A 19,022-nucleotide genomic window follows, 5' to 3' on the forward strand; every position below is an offset into this window, starting at 1 on the left:
GGGGGCGCTCGGGGGCGCCGGGCGAATCGTTTTTGGCGCGAAGAGCCGCAGGCCCCCCTTGCCAGCGACTCGACTCTCTTCTCACCGCTTCGTCGTCCTCATCGCCTCGTTCCCCGCGGCGAATCAATGCCAAAGCTGCGCGCGCTGCCGCGCCGGTCAGCCTCCATTGATGCCTCACGGGCGGCGCAGTGAAGGCCGGACGACTACTGCCGCGACGAGATGGTCCGGCAGTGCCGGGCCCTGGAGGAGATAGAAGCCCGCAAACGTGGGCGCGAGGACGAGCACGACGTCGTGATCCTCGACAGCGATGACGACGAGGACGCCCCCGGACCGTCCAACCCGCCGCGTCAACCAGGGGAAGGATGCAGCAGGGACGGCGGCGGCGGCGACAACGACGACGACGGCGGCGGCGACTACACACGGTTCTACAGCCTCCTCGGCATGTAGAACTGCAAGGGCGGGCGGCGGGCGGCGAGGGAGACGGCGAGGAGCAGCCTCTAGTAGTTTTTTTCTTTTTAGTAAAATATGTTTAAATTTGAACGAACTCGCCGATGTTTGCGTTAAATTTGAGCCGTGTTTGCGCCGTATTTAAGTTTTTTTTTTAAATCTCTAAGAATTTAAACTGTGTTGAGCCGAGCAAGACGGTGGATAGCGGTGGATGTGCTGGTGTGGAGTCAACTGCAGGTGGCTAGCACCTACTATGTGAATACTTCCGGTTCCGGTCAAAGCTGACTAACTTCTGCGAGGAAAGAGAGAGCCCGCAAGTTTGCCTACTCCACTTAAGTATCAGTCCGTCCCAACAAAGTCAACACTGATACCTGTGTCACAACAGATTTCCAAAGCGTGTAACGGAAGAGCATGTAAACTAATGTTGGGTTCAATTAATCACAAGTGCTGGCGCTCCACCATCGCCCTCGTCTCTTGGCTCCAGGGCAATGATCGCGGGCTGTTTGGTTTGAGACTAAGTTTGACTAAGGTTGCTACATTTAAAGTTAGGCAAGTTTAACAAATTTGGATGGGCGTTTGATTCAAGTCATACCTTAGACAAGCTACACTAGAGTCCCACCTTACATACACTCAAAAAGTGTGGTAAGATTTCCTTAAGCTTGCCAACTTGTGGCTTTCAATTTAAAGAACTAACCTTAAGCAAGTGTGGCAACATTGTATGACAAAGTGTGGTATGGTGGCTTTCAATTTAAAGAACTAACCTTAAGCAAGTGTGGCAACATTGTATGACAAAGTGTGGTATGGTGGCTTTCAATTTAAAGAACTAACCTTAAGCAAGTGTGGCAACATTGTATGACAAAGTGTGGTATGGTTAGGCCTAGAACAAAACAGCCCCTGCGTCTTCAGGAAAAGTCCTGCCCTCCTGCGATTTTTTTTTGAAAAAGTGCCCCTCTCCGATTTTCATTAACAAAAAATCACAGTGTCTTACAAACTACGAAAAACCACTTACAAGCTACACTGCCAACATACAAGCAGCTAGAGAATACACAATGCGCTGCATCCCTCCTGAGAAGTCTCACATGTCTTGGCTCTCGAGGCAGAAGGATTTTATTACAGCATAAAACGCGGCCAAGATTTAACCAAGTGCAGATACACCTTAGGAAAGCAGTAAATAGATCCAAGGAAAACTTTGTTTTTGCCACTCTAGCTTTTACCAATTTTGCTTATGCCACTCTAAAATTTTACATCTCATTTTTGCCATTCTTAATTTTGGCAATGTATCACAAATGCCATTCTGTCAGGTCAAGGCACGGTTTGACCAAACGAAGCAGGGCAAAGACAATATTGCCCTTGGTTTTTTGTTTTGCTTTTGCCACTACAGTTTTCGTAGAAATTTTACTGATACCTGACAAACACAGCAGATGCGTTGATTCAACTGAGTTCATCTGCTAATAAGAAAAAAAAATGCAAAAAGATAAAGCAGCGATGCATCCATTCATACATCTTAGATTCACCACACTTTCACACACATACATCAGGCGCGCAAGGCACAACACATACATATGCATCTTCGTCGCTCCAATTCAGCGAAATTCCACGCGAATCAACATCAAGCACGCACAAAGCACAATACATATGCATCTTCAATTCACCACATGTGTAGATCAACTAGCAAGCTAACCTGGAGGGCTGTGGAGCTACCTTGTCGAGGACGGATGGGGGCACTGATTGGAGGCAGCGCCATGAACGGAGGGGAGTACGTCTCAGCCATGGAGAAGGGCAGCAGGAGATGGAGACGACTTGGGCTCATCCACGGTCGCGAGCGCCGCCACGTTGATGCACGGAGCTCGGGAGGATGCGTATGGCCGCGAGCACTGCCACACACTGGTGACGAGGCAGAGGCGTGCACCCAGTCGGTGCTGGTGACGAGGCGGAGTCCCGGAGGTGTATAGCCGGCGTTGGTGACGATAGAGGCGCGCAGGCCCATGGGGTCCCAGATCCCGGGTGAGCAGGGACTGCATGTCTGCATCCCCGTCCCGGACGAGAGGAGGCAGGGGAGGACGGGAGGTGGGTTGCTGTGCCAGCGCTTCGGAACGAGGAGAGCAGCGCGGAGCGAGGAGATAGGCCTCGAAGGCGAGCTCCTCCACAAGGAGCGCAGGCGGCGGCCAGGCCTCGCACGCGACTAGGCGGCAGCTCCGGCAGGGGTGGAGCACTGCGCGCCGGGATGGAGGCGGCTGGCTGCGGTGGCGCGCGGGGACACGGCCGGAGGTGGCAACGCGGCGGCCGGAGTTGGCGGCGGTGACTGGATGCGGGTGTGTGTGGTGCGGTTAGGAGCCAGGACGGCTGGACGGGTGTGTGTACAGATTAGGGTCCGGGTCACTTTCAAAGTGGCCCCACAAGTCAGTAGGGGCAACTTATGTCATTTATGCAAATACTGACAGGTTTTTCTTGGGTCAATTGGATAGAATAAACGGTCAACTCACGGAAGTGTAACAGAATGGCATTTGTGATGCATTGTCAAAAACTAAGAGTGGCAAAAGTGAGATGTCAAATTTTAGAGTGGTATAAGCAAAATTGGCAAAAACTAGAGTGGCAAAAACAAAGTTTTCCCATAGATCTAAGCGAGGCAGCAGGTGAGGCGTAAGTAGAGCAAGATCTTCGGGGCAGCCCTTCACCCAGCAGTGATCTTGCGAGTCATCTTCCACCGTAAAGTCGCTCTAAAGACCTCCCCTGCTATCATCTTGTAACGGCCCCGATCTACTGAGGGATTGGAAGGAGGGGGGAAAGGGGATCGACAAGGGAGAAGGAAGGGGATTAGGGTTCCGGAGGAGAAGAGCAACTCCTCGCTCACGGCCGATTCAATATCCACTTAATCGATATCCTTAGCTTACACATGAATAGCCTAGTTATACAAGAATGAGACGGGCTGCAGCCAACAAGGCCCAACGCAGGCCCAACCGAACCGACCCAACTAACCCACTTGGCCTCACAGACCGCCAATCGTTGGGACCGTTGAGTCCTTCTCTTCCTGACGCGTCGGGTCCACCATGCGCGTCGTCCAATGACTGGTGGACCAGGTGCGCCGGGCGGTCCACCTGTCATGGACCCTCTAGTCAGGTCGTCTGGGTCTAAGCCGTCCGAGCAAATTGGACGGTCAGGAGAGTGTTGGGGATCGTAGCAGAATTTTTAAAATTTTCTACGCATCACCAAGATCCATCTATGGAGTATACTAGCAACGAGGGGAAAGGAGTGCATCTACATACCCTTGTAGATCGCGAGCGGAAGCGTTCCAATGAACGGGGTTGATGGAGTCGTACTCGCCGTGATCCAAATCACCGATGACCGAGTGCCGAACGGACGGCACCTCCGCGTTCAACACACGTACGGAGCAGCGACGTCTCCTCCTTCTTGATCCAGCAAGGGGGAAGGAGAGGTTGATGGAGATCCAGCAGCACGACGGCGTGGTGGTGGAAGTAGCGGGATCCCGACAGGGCTTCGCCAAGCGCAAGCGGGGGGGAGAGGTGTTGCAGGGGGAGAGGGAGGCGCCAGGGGCTGTTGTGCTGCTGCCCTCCCTCCCCCCACTATATATAGGCCCCCTGGGGGGGGGGCCGGCCCTGGGAGATCAGATCTCCAAGGGGGGGCGGCGGCCAAGGGGGAAGGGGGGTGGCTTCCCCCCCAAGCCAAGTGGGGCGCCCCCCACCCCCAGGGTTTCCAATCCTAGGCGCAGGGGGAGGCCCAAGGGGGGGCGCCCCAGCCCACTAAGGGCTGGTTCCCTTCCCACTTCAGCCCATGGGGCCCTCCGGGATAGGTGGCCCCACCCGATGGACCCCCGGGACCCTTCCGGTGGTCCCGGTACAATACCGATAACCCCCGAAACTTTCCCGGTGGCCGAAACTGGACTTCCTATATATAATTCTACACCTTCGGACCATTCCGGAACTCCTCATGACGTCCGGGATCTCATCCAGGACTCCGAACAACTTTCGGGTTTCCGCATACTAATATCTCTACAACCCTAGCGTCACCGAACCTTAAGTGTGTAGACCCTACGGGTTCGGGAGACATGCAGACATGACCGAGACTCCTCTTCGGTCAATAACCAACAGCGGGATCTGGATACCCATGTTGGATCCCACATGTTCCACGATGATCTCATCGGATGAACCACGATGTCGAGGATTCAATCAATCCCGTATACAATTCCCTTTGTCACTCGGTACGTTACTTGCCCGAGATTCGATCGTCGGTATCCCAATACCTTGTTCAATCTCGTTACCAGCAAGTCACTCTACTCGTACCGTAATGCATGATCCCGTGGCTAACTCCTTAGTCACATTGAGCTCATTATGATGATGCATTACCGAGTGGGCCCAGAGATACCTCTCCGTCATACGGAGTGACAAATCCCAATCTCGATCCATGTCAACCCAACAGACACTTTCAGAGATACCCGTAGTGTACCTTTATAGTCACCCAGTTACGTTGTGACGTTTGGCACACCCAAAGCACTCCTACGGTATCCGGGAGTTACACGATCTCATGGTCTAAGGAAAAGATACTTGACATTGGAAAAGCTCTAGCAAACGAACTACACAATCTTTTATGCTATGCTTAGGATTGGGTCTTGTCCATCACATCATTCTCCTAATGATGTGATCCCGTTATCAATGACATCCAATGTCCATAGTCAGGAAACCATGACTATCTGTTGATCAACGAGCTAGTCAACTAGAGGCTTACCAGGGACACGTTGTGGCCTATGTATTCACACATGTATTACGATTTCCGGATAACACAATTATAGCATGAACAATAGACAATTATCATGAATAAAGAAATATAATAATAACCATTTATTATTGCCTCTAGGGCATATTTCCAACAGTCTCCCACTTGCACTAGAGTCAATAATCTAGTTACATTGTGATGAATCGAACACCCATAGCGTCCTGGTGTTGATCATGTTTTGCTCTAGGGAGAGGTTTAGTCAACGGATCTGCTACATTCAGGTCCGTATGTACTTTACAAATATCTATGTCTCCATTTTGAACACTTTCACGAATGGAGTTGAAGCGACGCTTGATATGCCTGGTCTTCCTTTGAAACCTGGGCTCCTTGGCAAGGGCAATAGCTCCAGTGTTGTCACAGAAGAGAGTCATCGGGCCCGACGCACTGGGAATCACCCCTAGGTCGGTAATGAACTCCTTCATCCAGACTGCTTCTTGCGCTGCCTCTGAGGCTGCCATGTACTCCGCTTCACATGTAGATCCCGCCACGACGCTTTGCTTGCAACTGCACCAGCTTACTGCCCCTCCATTCAAAATATACAAGTATCCGGTTTGTGACTTCGAGTCATCCAGATCTGTGTCGAAGCTAGCGTCGACGTAACCCTTTACGACGAGCTCTTCGTCACCTCCATAAACGAGAAACATATCCTTAGTCCTCTTCAGGTACTTCAGGATATTCTTGACCGCTGTCCAGTGTTCCATGCCGGGATTACTTTGGTACCTTCCTACCAAACTTACGGCAAGGTTTACATCAGGTCTGGTACACAGCATGGCATACATAATAGACCCTATGGCCGAGGCATAGGAGATGACACTCATCTTTTCTCTATCTTCTGCCGTGGTCGGGCATTGAGCCGTGCTCAATTGCACACCTTGCAATACATGCAAGAACCCCTTCTTGGACTGATCCATATTGAACTTCTTCAATATCTTGTCAAGGTACGTACTCTGTGAAAGACCAATGAGGCGTCTTGATCTATCTCTATAGATCTTGATGCCTAATATATAAGCAGCTTCTCCAAAGTCCTTCATTGAAAAACACTTATTCAAATAGGCCTTTATACTTTCCAAGAATTCTATATCATTTCCCATCAATAGTATGTCATCCACATATAATAAGAGAAATGCTACAGAGCTCCCACTCACTTTCTTGTAAACACAGGCTTCTCCATAAGTCTGTGTAAACCCAAACGCTTTGATCATCTCATCAAAACGAATGTTCCAACTCCGAGATGCTTGCACCAGCCCATAGATGGAGCGCTGGAGCTTGCATACCTTGTTAGCATTCTTAGGATCGACAAAACCTTCCGGCTGCATCATATACAATTCTTCCTTAAGAAAGCCGTCAAGGAATGCCGTTTTGACGTCCATTTGCCATATCTCATAATCGTAGAATGCGGCAATTGCTAACATGATTCGGACGGACTTCAGCTTCGCTACGGGTGAGAAAGTCTCATCGTAGTCAACCCCTTGAACTTGTCGATAACCCTTAGCGACAAGTCGAGCCTTATAGATGGTCACATTACCATGCGCGTCTGTCTTCTTCTTAAAGATCCATTTATTTTCTATGGCTCGCCGATCATCGGGCAAGTCAGTCAAAGTCCATACTTCGTTTTCATACATGGATCCTATCTCGGATTTCATGGCTTCTAGCCATTTGTCGGAATCCGGGCCCGCCATCGCTTCTTCATAGTTCGAAGGTTCACCGTTGTCCAACAACATGATTTCCAGGACAGGGTTGTCGTACCACTCTGGTGCGGAACGTGTCCTTGTGGACCTACGAAGTTCAGTAGTAACTTGATCTGAAGCTTCATGATCATCATCATTAACTTCCTCCCCAGTCGGTGTAGGCACCACAGGAACATCTTCCCGCGTTGCGCTACTTTCCGGTTCGGAAGGGATGACTATCACCTCATCAAGTTCCACTTTCCTCCCACTCAATTCTTTCGAGAGAAACTCTTTCTCCAGAAAGGACCCATTCTTGGCAACAAAGATCTTGCCTTCGGATCTGAGGTAGAAGGTATACCCAATAGTTTCCTTAGGGTATCCTATGAAGACGCATTTTTCCGAATTGGGTTTGAGCTTTTCAGGTTGAAGTTTCTTGACATAAGCATCGCATCCCCAAATTTTTAGAAACGACAGCTTAGGTTTCTTCCCAAACCATAATTCATACGGTGTTGTCTCAACGGATTTCAACGGAGCCCTATTTAAAGTGAATGCGGCAGTCTCTAAAGCATAGCCCCAAAATGAGAGCGGTAGATCGTTAAGAGACATCATAGATCGCACCATATCCAATAGAGTGCGATTACGACGTTCGGACACACCGTTTCACTGAGGTGTTCCAGGCGGCGTGAGTTGTGAAACGATTCCACATTTCTTTAAGTGCGTACCAAATTCGTGACTTAAATATTCTCCACCACGATCTGATCGTAAGAACTTTATTTTCCTGTCACGTTGATTCTCAACCTCACTCTGAAATTCCTTGAACTTTTCAAAGGTTTCAGACTTGTGTTTCATTAGGTAGACATACCCATATCTACTTAAGTCATCAGTGAGAGTGAGAACATAACGATATCCTCCGCGAGCCTCAACACTCATTGGACCGCACACATCGGTATGTATGATTTCCAATAAGTTGGTTGCTCGCTCCATTGTTCTGGAGAACGGAGTCTTGGTCATCTTACCCATGAGGCATGGTTCGCACGTGTCAAATGATTCGTAATCAAGAGACTCCAAAATTCCATCTGCATGGAGCTTCTTCATGCGCTTGACACCAATGTGACCAAGGCGGCAGTGCCACAAGTATGTGGGACTATCGTTATCAACTTTACATCTTTTTGTATTCACACTATGAATATGTGTAACATCACGTTCGAGATTCATCAAGAATAAACCATTGATCAGCGGGGCATGACCATAAAACATATCTCTCATATAAATAGAACAACCATTATTCTCGGATTTAAATGAGTAGCCATCTCGAATTAAACGAGATCCAGATACAATGTTCATGCTCAAAGCTGGCACTAAATAACAATTATTGAGGTTTAAAACTAATCCCGTAGGTAAATGCAGAGGTAGCATGCCGACGGCGATCACATCGACCTTGGAACCATTCCCGACGCGCATCGTCACCTCGTCCTTTGCCAGTCTCCGCTTATTCCGCAGTTTCTGTTTTGAGTTACAAATATGAGCAACCGCACCGGTATCAAATACCCAGGAGCTACTACGAGTACTGGTAAGGTACACATCAATTATATGTATATCACATATACCTTTGATGTTGCCGGCCTTCTTGTCCGCTAAGTATTTGGGGCAGTTCCGCTTCCAGTGACCACTTCCCTTGCAATAAAAGCACTCAGTCTCAGGCTTGGGTCCATTCCTTGACTTCTTCCCAGTAACTGGCTTACCGGGCGCGGCAACTCCCTTGCCGTCCTTCTTGAAGTTCTTCTTGCCCTTGCCTTTCTTGAACTTAGTGGTTTTATTCACCATCAACACTTGATGTTCCTTTCTGATCTCCACCTCCCCTGATTTCAGCATCGAATATACCTCAGGAATGGTCTTTTCCATCCCCTGCATATTGAAGTTCATCACGAAGCTCTTGTAGCTCTGTGGAAGCGACTGAAGGATTCTGTCAATGACCGCGTCATCCGGGAGATTAACTCCCAGCTGAGACAAGCGGTTGAGTAACCCAGACATTCTGAGTATGTGCTCACTAACAGAACTATTTTCCTCCATTTTACAACTGAAGAACTTTTCGGAGACTTCATATCTCTCGACCCGAGCATGAGCTTGGAAAACCATTTTCAGCTCTTCGAACATTTCGTATGCTCCATGTTTCTCAAAACGCTTTTGGAGACCCGGTTCTAAGCTGTAAAGCATGCCGCACTGAACGAGGGAGTAATCATCAGCATGTGATTGCCAAGCGTTCATAACGTCTTGGTTCTCTGGGATTGGTGCTTCACCTAGCGGTGCTTCTAGGACATAATCTTTCTTGGCAGCTATGAGGATGATCCTCAGGTTCCGGACCCAGTCCGTATAGTTGCTGCCATCATCTTTCAGCTTGGTTTTCTCTAGGAACGCGTTGAAGTTGAGGACAACGTGGGCCATTTGATCTACAAGACATATTGTAAAGATTTTAGACTAAGTTCATGATAATTGAGTTCATCTAATCAAATTATTCAATGAACTCCCACTCAGATAGACATCCCTCTAGTCATCTAAGTGAAACATGATCCGAGTTAACTAGGCCATGTCCGATCATCACGTGAGACGGACTAGTCAAGATCGGTGAACATCTCCATGTTGATCGTATCTTCTATACGACTCATGCTCGACCTTTTGGTCCTCCGTGTTCCGAGGCCATGTCTGTACATGCTAGGCTCGTCAAGTCAACCTAAGTGTATTGCGTGTGTTCTGAGGCCATGTCTGTACATGCTAGGCTCGTCAACACCCGTTGTATGCGAACGTTAGAATCTATCACACCCGATCATCACGTGGTGCTTCGAAACAACGAACCTTCGCAACGGTGCACAGTTAGGGGGGACACTTTCTTGAAATTATTATAAGGGATCATCTTACTTACTACCGTCGTTCTAAGCAAATAAGATGCAAAACATGATAAACATCACATGCAATCAAATAGTGACATGATATGGCCAATATCATTTTGCTCCTTTGATCTCCATCTTCGGGGTGCCATGATCATCTTCGTCACCGGCATGACACCATGATCTTCATCATTGTGTCTTCATGAAGTTGTCACGCCAACGATTACTTCTACTTCTATGGCTAACGCGTTTAGCAATAAAGTAAAGTAATTTACATGGCGTTATTCAATGACACGCAGGTCATACAAAAAATAAAGACAACTCCTATGGCTCCTGCCGGTTGTCATACTCATCGACATGCAAGTCGTGATTCCTATTACAAGAATATGATCAATCTCATACATCACATATATCATTCATCACATCTTCTGGCCATATCACATCACATAGCACATGCTGCAAAAACAAGTTAGACGTCCTCTAATTGTTGTTGCAAGTTTTTACGTGGCTTGTATAGGTTTCTAGCAAGAACGTTTCTTACCTACGTAAAACCACAACGTGATATGCCAATTTCTATTTACCCTTCATAAGGACCCTTTTCATCGAATCCGTTCCGACTAAAGTGGGAGAGAGAGACACCCGCTAGCCACCTTATGCAACTAGTGCATGTCAGTCGGTGGAACCTGTCTCACGTAAGCGTACGTGTAAGGTCGGTCCGGGCCGTTTCATCCCACAATGCCGCCGAAACAAGATAAGACTAGTAGTGGCAAGAAAAATTGACAACATCTACGCCCACAACTGCTTTGTGTTCTACTCGTGCATAGTAACTACGCATAGGCCTGGCTCATGATGCCACTGTTGGGGATCGTAGCAGAATTTTTTAAATTTTCTACGCATCACCAAGATCCATCTATGGAGTATACTAGCAACGAGGGGAAAGGAGTGCATCTACATACCCTTGTAGATCGCGAGCGGAAGCGTTCCAATGAACGGGGTTGATGGAGTCGTACTCGCCGTGATCCAAATCACCGATGACCGAGTGCCGAACGGACGGCACCTCCGCGTTCAACACACGTACGGAGCAGCGACGTCTCCTCCTTCTTGATCCAGCAAGGGGAAGGAGAGGTTGATGGAGATCCAGCAGCACGACGGCGTGGTGGTGGAAGTAGCGGGATCCCGACAGGGCTTCGCCAAGCGCAAGCGGGAGGGAGAGGTGTTGCAGGGGGAGAGGGAGGCGCCAGGGGCTGTTGTGCTGCTGCCCTCCCTCCCCCCACTATATATAGGCCCCCTGGGGGGGCGCCGGCCCTAGGAGATCAGATCTCCAAGGGGGGCGGCGGCCAAGGGGGAAGGGGGGTGGCTTCCCCCCCCCCAAGCCAAGTGGGGCGCCCCCCACCCCCAGGGTTTCCAACCCTAGGCGCAGGGGGAGGCCCAAGGGGGGGCACCCCAGCCCACTAAGGGCTGGTTCCCTTCCCACTTCAGCCCATGGGGCCCTCCGGGATAGGTGGCCCCACCCGGTGGACCCCCGGGACCCTTCCGGTGGTCCCGGTACAATACCGATAACCCCCGAAACTTTCCTGGTGGCCGAAACTGGACTTCCTATATATAATTCTTCACCTCCGGACCATTTCGGAACTCCTCATGACGTCCGGGATCTCATCCGGGACTCTGAACAACTTTCGGGTTTCCGCATACTAATATCTCTACAACCCTAGCGTCACCGAACCTTAAGTGTGTAGACCCTACGGGTTCGGGAGACATGCAGACATGACCGAGACGCCTCTTCGGTCAATAACCAACAGCGGGATCTGGATACCCATTTTGGCTCCCACATGTTCCACGATGATCTCATCGGATGAACCATGATGTCGAGGATTCAATCAATCCCGTATACAATTCCCTTTGTCAATCGGTACGTTACTTGCCCGAGATTCGATCGTCGGTATCCCAATACCTTGTTCAATCTCGTTACCGGCAAGTCACTTTACTCGTACCGTAATGCATGATCCCGTGGCTAACTCCTTAGTCACATTGAGCTCATTATGATGATGCATTACCGAGTGGGCCTAGAGATACCTCTCCGTCATACAGAGTGACAAATCCCAATCTCGATCCGTGTCAACCCAACAGACACTTTCAGAGATACCCGTAGTGTACCTTTATAGTCACCCAGTTACGTTGTGACGTTTGGCACACCCAAAGCACTCATACGGTATCCGGGAGTTACACGATCTCATGGTCTAAGGAAAAGATACTTGACATTGGAAAAGCTCTAGCAAACGAACTACACAATCTTTTATGCTATGCTTAGGATTGGGTCTTGTCCATCACATCATTCTCCTAATGATGTGATCCCGTTATCAATGACATCCAATGTCCATAGTCAGGAAACCATGACTATCTGTTGATCAACGAGCTAGTCAACTAGAGGCTTACCAGGGACACGTTGTGGTCTATGTATTCACACATGTATTACGATTTCTGGATAACACAATTATAGCATGAACAATAGACAATTATCATGAACAAAGAAATATAATAATAACCATTTATTATTGCCTCTAGGGAATATTTCCAACAGAGAGGATGAAAGAGGTTCTCGTAGGACGCCACCCGACAATGGATAGCTGACAGGCTTTTTTTTGCCGTCGAGCAGCCCAAAAAGACGGGTACGCTGGCATCCTTTATCTATATCTATAACAATATAAAAAGACCCAAAAGGGTAGATCCAACTGATCTCGGCCATCAAATTAAGTCAATCTAATAACCTAGACTGCTTCAATGGCGAGCGTTCAACGTGTTTAACGTGTAATTAATATCATACCAAATATTGCATTAATCACATAAAAAAAATTTGCGGGAAGGGAACTTTTCATTGATCAACTATGATGATTACATTCAGATTCGACAATGCTAGCTATCTCCCTAGGGAATTCCAGAGCCAGCATGCCGCGCGCTGTTGCGAGCGACCCATACAAGCTAGGGTGTGGCTCGCCAGATTTGCGTGCCTGCTGATCTTAGCTAGACTAATGTTCCTTTCTTGAGCCAGAACTCTTCTGATCTCATTAACCCGGTACGCATACCTCGACCGGTCTTTATCTTTCGACTGCACCATCTTTAATAGCTCGCCACAATCTGTTTCAACAAGCAGCGGCAGGTTAGTCCAATGGAGAGCAAGTTGTAGTCCTTCATCCAGCGCCGCCATCTCGGCTTCCAAGGGATCACCACAGTTAAAAAGGACCCGTATCGCGGCAAAGATGACATCACCTTCATGATCACGTAAAATCATGCCAGCCTCAGCGTGCCATTTTCCTTAACAAAAGCGCCATCAATATTAAGTTTTGCATGGTTTGCATCGGGAACCTCCCAGCGCGGCGCTACTGTTATTGCATGTGTGCTCTTCGGCATGCTTCCTGAGAGGTCAATCACCTGCTTTCCTTTTGTCAAATCCGCCTCCGGGTGCTGCTGTATCGCAAGCAAAGACGTGATATAGCTCGTGAGAAATCTGCGCGAAGCCTCGATCGGAACCGGTGGTTTATTATGAGTGATCTCATTCCTCGCGTACCAAATCCTCCACATGATCATCAGGGAAGCCAACCTCTGTACATCAGACAGGTTGTCAAGCAGACGAAACAACCATTCGGGCTCGGCATCACGCAGGTCTTCTATGGTCGGGAGGTCCCAGTAGTCTCTCATGGCTGCCCAGAGTGCCGCTGCATGGGGGCATTGTATCAGGGCATGATGTACATCCTCCACCGCATGGCCGCATAGTACACATGTAGGATCTTGCTCCATATGCATGCGGTTCTTGGTAGCTTGAGTCGCTAGGGACTCACGAGCAGCACTCCATGCAAATACACGTACTTTCGCTGGTGCCCCGTTCTTCCAGATTAGGTCCCAGACTGGCCGCCGTCCGTCCGGCCGAATACTCGACGCACCACAGTCCTGCTCCTCCATGCGTTCGTGAAGCCTCAGGTAATAGGCACTCCGTACAGAAAAGCAGCCATGTTTGTCCAGATGCCACGCAAGGAAGTCAGCTTCTAGCCTGTTTGAGGTCTTGATCGGAAGGATGCTATATATATCTGGCTGATAAAAATGCTGCTGCAGGAGGTCATTGTTCCATGTACCATCCGTATTGAGGAGATCAGAAACCCACTTGAGTCGGCAGCGTCGCTTCGAAGTCATTGGTCGCCGGGACTGATCACGAGGGATCCAAGGATCACGCCATATACGGACTTGGGAGCCGTTACCGATACGCCAGATAATCCCTTTCGTAAGGAGCTCCAGCCCATATTCAATGGCTTGCCAGGTTGAGGACGCATTGCCGGTGAAGACCGTATCCACCAAGAACCCGTTAGGGTAGTATTTCGCCTTGAGCACCTGCGCACATAAGCTCTGGGGGTTCTCAATTAGCCTCCATGCCTGCTTGGCTAGCAGCGCTTGATTAAAAAGTTTCATATCTCGGAATCCCATGCAGCCATGTGATTTGGGCCTTAGCATAATGTCCCATGACACCCAGTGAGTACGCCGCTGTCCCTGTGCCGCCCCCCCACCAAAAGTTTCGTATCATCTTTGTTAAATCCTCACATAAGCCGTCAGGAAGCTTGAAAACACCCATTAGAAACGTGGGAAGTGCTTGGGCGACTGCCTTAATTAGCACTTCTTTCCCTCCCTGAGAGCCCTTGCCCCATAACACTATCCTCTTCACCATTTTCTCTTGTATGCTTTGGAATTTACCTCGAGTCATTCTCCCCTCCGGTGTCGGCAAGCCTAGGTACTTAGGCTCAAACTCCACCTGGGTAACCTGCAACGCTGCTTTAATTCCTTCCTGAGCATCAGCCGGGCATGATTTTCCAAACATTAGAGAGCACTTGTCGAGGTTAACAAGCTGACCCACCCTTGAGCATATGAATTAATAACTTGTTGCACGCGTACTGCTTGATCCACCTCTGCCTTGAAGAATAGCAGTGTATCATCGGCGAAGAGCAAATGTGATATTCCAGGGGCACTACGACACACTTTCAATGGAACTATCTAACTATTATTGATCTCACTTTGGAGCAGCGCAGACAATCCATCTGCCACAACTAGGAATAAAAAGGGAGATAGGGGATCTCCTTGGCGCAGACCACGGGTCGGGAGGAACGAATCCAGCAAGGTTCCATTAAGTTTGACAGAATAACTCACCGAGGTCACACATGACATGATCCACTCGATCCACCGGTGAGCGAAACCTAGGCCTTTCATCACATTCTCCAAGAAACCCCAATCCACATGGTCGTACGCCTTTGAGAGGTCAATCTTATATGCACAGAAGTTCTTCTCTGGATTTTTATTTTGCTCAATGAAGTGGAAACACTCGAAAGCCACTAGCGCGTTGTCCGTGATCAATCTCCCAGGAACGAATGCACTTTGGTTGATGGAAATAATCTCTCCCAAAATGGGTCTCAATCTGTTTGCCAAACACTTAGCAATCACTTTATATAGCACTTTGCAAAGACTTATGGGCCGGAACTCTTTGAGTGTCATTGGTTGATCCACTTTGGGTATTAGGACAATGGCAGTGTGATTAATATTAGCTGGCATCTTTCCTGTGGCGAAGAAAATCTTTACTGCTGTGATAACTTGTTCTTTCATAATGCCCCAGTTTCGTTGATAGAACCTCGCAGGAAAACCATCTGTGCCAGGTGCCTTTAAGGGCCCTATTTGAAACAGCGCATCTGAAATCTCTCTGTCCGTGAACTCCTGGCATAGCATCTCATTCATCTCCACCGAGACCTTGTTCTCAAATAATGCGACAATTTCCTCCGGATTAAGGTTGGCATCACGAGTAAAGAGGTCCTGGAAATAAGCGGTAGCCAAAGATTCCAGCTCGGCTGGGGAAGATATCCAATTCCCGTTTGCATCTTTTAGCTTTGTGATTTTATTTTTCTTAGCTCGCCATACAACTTTCCCATGGAAGAACTTAGTGTTCCGGTCGCCTTCTCTAAGCCAATTAATTCTTGACCTTTGAAGCCACAACATCTCTTCTTTGTACAGCAACTCATTCAGCTTATCTTGCACCACACGAACCTTGGCACTATCAGCACCACTGCTTAACAGCTCCTCCAATTCAGTGCGCACCTCCTTTAGCTGTTTTAAAATATTGCCAAATTTGCGGCTGCTCCAACCTTGTAATGACTTCATGACGTTGCTGAGACAATTTTGTATGGCCTCTAGGTCGCTTTTATCACCAGCAGCAGCCCACGCCTGTTCAATTATCTCGGGTAGTTCTGAAGCTCTCTCCCAAAAGATCTCATATTGCCTGCATCTTTTCTTGTTCTGTACCAATTGTTCAGCATGGAACCGGACTAGCAGGAGGCAACGATCAGAGCAAGATGTTACAATATGTTCCACCGAGGCATCCGGAAAAATATCCCGCCAAACATCATTCGCGACGACCCGATCGAGTCGTACTCTGACATTCTTTCTGCCGGCACGTTTGTTATCATAAGTGAAAGGGACGCCTCTAAATCCAAGATCAGTGAGTGCACAATCATCCAGAGCTCCACGAAAGGCCTCCATCTGGCTCTCGGCGCGGCAAGTGAGGGAGAAGTGCTCAAACTGCCAAATAGCCTCGTTGAAATCGCCAACAACAGTCCATGGTAAGTCTGACTTTGCTTTAAGCTCCCGCATTTTATCCCACATAAGGTATCTATTCTCCACCCTGGGCTCGCCATACACACAAGTTAATCGCCATGTCACATTGCCCGGAGCTGTACCAATGTGTGCGTCAATGTATCTCTGATTAGCCTCTTTTATCTCCACATACAAGTGCTCATCCCAGAAGAGGGCTAATCCTCCACTTAGCCCTTCACTACTCACACCAGCAAAGCCTTTCAGACCAAGCCGGTTATGCAGTCGCTGAACTCTATCTTTGCTTTGTCTAGTCTCACATAAGAAGATAAAGCGAGGATGGTGTACTTGATTGAGGGTCACAAGGTCACGAACTGTCCGGGAGCCGCCGATTCCCCGACAATTCCACACTAATCCGTTCATTGCTGCTGCAAATGTCGTCCTGTGCGATGGTGGCGTCAGTAAGGCACAAGGAGTCCTGACTGAGTCACCGGGATCAAACTGCACACCTTCTGCACATAAACTGCTGCGAGCCCTTCCCAACTCTGTTCCCAACTCTGCTCCATCTGGATGGTCACTTCCCTCTGACTGGAATTGGCATCCCCTGATCTCATCCACCTCCTGTGGAGATCTCCTCAAATTTGCAGACCTGGCGCATGCTGCCGTAGCGGTGGACGGAGCCACGATAGTGGACGCTGCCGCGCTGGCGGACGATGCCGCTGTGGCGGACGGAGCCGCGCTGGCGGACGAAGCCGCGCTGGCGGACTGAGCCGCAACATGTCCGACCCGGGGGTAGGTTCCCCGTGCGGAGCTGGTGCCGTCCTCGCCGGCGATGGACGTGCGTGGCGGCGGCGGCAGGCCGTCGCCCCGTAGTCGCCAAACCCTAGAGTACCGGTTCATCGTAAGGCGTCAACCTCAGCTTTTCAGTATGGGGCAGTGAACAGGCCGGCATGCATTAATCACATAATTAACACACAAAGAATAGCACACCTAATATCTGCGTACAATTAATATATTTTCTAAATATTAACGTGCGTTACACGTGCGCATTTTCTAGTAGAAGTAAAATGACCAAGCCTTTTGCCTCTGTTTCAAAAAATATATATATAGCAACAGAGCTGAGCAGTGAGGCAAGGCAGTAGTGTGTGTGTGTGTTTTGCGGGTGAGAGGCAAGGCGTAGTTGCGGCAGCTCGCGGAGGGTGAACACGAACACGACAGAGATTAATGCATAAACTGATTTTTCTTTTCCAATTAACAAGAGGCGCGGGAGTTGATACTGTGATACACCCGGCTGGTCACAATACAAAACCACCAGACGGAAAGAAAGAATTTTTTTAACAGAACTATCGAAGATCAATCTACACCGGAGTTGCCCGCCGGACGTGCGCCGGCGCCGGCTCTGTGGATGCCCTGCAGAGCGGGCAAGTGCTGCTGGTGCGCAGCCACGTCCTGAGGCAGCGCCTGTGGAACATGTGGCCGCACGACGGCAGGACGCGGCACCGGTCGCCGCCGGCCTCGTACGGCTCCATGCAGATCACGCACTCGCTCCGGTCATCCGAAGTGGCGGCTGAGCCGTCGTGGTCGGCGGGTGGCCGCATGTACGACTCGTCAGGTGCGCTCGGCCGCACCTGCTCTGCCTCCACCCCAACGTCGTCCGGCGTCGGGGTCGGCTCGTTCCGGGCCGACTCCGCGGCCACCCTGAGGGCCTCCGCGGACTCCCTGACGAGCAGCGCGGCGGCCGCGATCGTGTCGCAAGCTGTGACGATGGCCCGACATACTCGTGCAATGCACTCCATCGCACCGTCCATGTTGACCATGTCAGAAAAGGATGATGGATCGGCCCTGTTGATTCCGGCGGCGATTCCCTCGACAGGCACGCGACCTGGAATCGAGTAGCTTCGAAACTTTTTTGGACTTGTGTGTGCTGCCAATCGGTTCCTCGACCTGAGGTTATGTATGGTTAACTGGTAATTAAACCGTCCGGATGGACTCGACGATCTGTCCCATGCATGTAACGTCACGTCTCCTGACTCCTGTGTCCGTTTTCCCTGCGCAAGTCAGCCGAACTGCTTGCTCGTCTAGGTCTTTTCCTTTAAACCACCACGAGCTGTAATTTCCGCCTGAGTTGCGCTAAGAGCATGGCGAACAAAAGTTTCGCACGCTAAAATAGTTTTAACACGTCACTGTAGTACTTTTAGCGTGTCGGACCTAACATTGATTTTCCAAATGCCTAAAAACGCACGTTAAAAAAAACACGCAGTGCAAATTATGAAGCGCGCGTGATCCGGCGTCCCAAATTTGCAGCATGCGATAGCGCTTTTTAGCGTCTGCCCAAACCATTTTATAGCTTTTGCTGGAGCTGTCTGGCGCCCAAAAAACTCAAATTTTAACGTGCGGAGCAGTTTTGGGCGCTTGTGAAAGATGCTCTAAGGATTCACATTCGTCAATATCTTGGACTCATCCGAAATTATAAAAAAACACAAATGACCTAGGTCCACGGAACCAGAACTCACTTTGTAAAGTAATATATGATCGTTTAGGGAGTATGTCCTAAGGACAAACCTCAACAACGACGACTTGGCGAAGAAGCCCCAGAGAACGGCGAGTCTCCGTGTCCAATCACTCT

The 19,022-nt window shown here is 49.4% G+C and overlaps 1 protein-coding gene across 1 annotated transcript; it reads right to left on the bottom strand.

The window, feature by feature from the left end:
- Positions 1-13,066: 13,066 nt before the first annotated feature.
- On the bottom strand, positions 13,067-17,296 carry LOC120964721 (uncharacterized). The gene is made up of 3 exons (XM_040389571.2): positions 15,457-17,296; positions 13,347-13,381; positions 13,067-13,246 (listed from the first exon to the last, which is right to left on the bottom strand). The coding sequence occupies exons 1-3, from the start codon at positions 17,294-17,296 to the stop codon at positions 13,067-13,069; spliced, it is 2,055 nt and encodes a 684-aa protein (XP_040245505.2).
- Positions 17,297-19,022: the final 1,726 nt, after the last annotated feature.

Source organism: Aegilops tauschii, chromosome 5 (assembly GCF_002575655.3).
Source record: "Aegilops tauschii subsp. strangulata cultivar AL8/78 chromosome 5, Aet v6.0, whole genome shotgun sequence".
NCBI lineage: Eukaryota > Viridiplantae > Streptophyta > Magnoliopsida > Poales > Poaceae > Aegilops > Aegilops tauschii.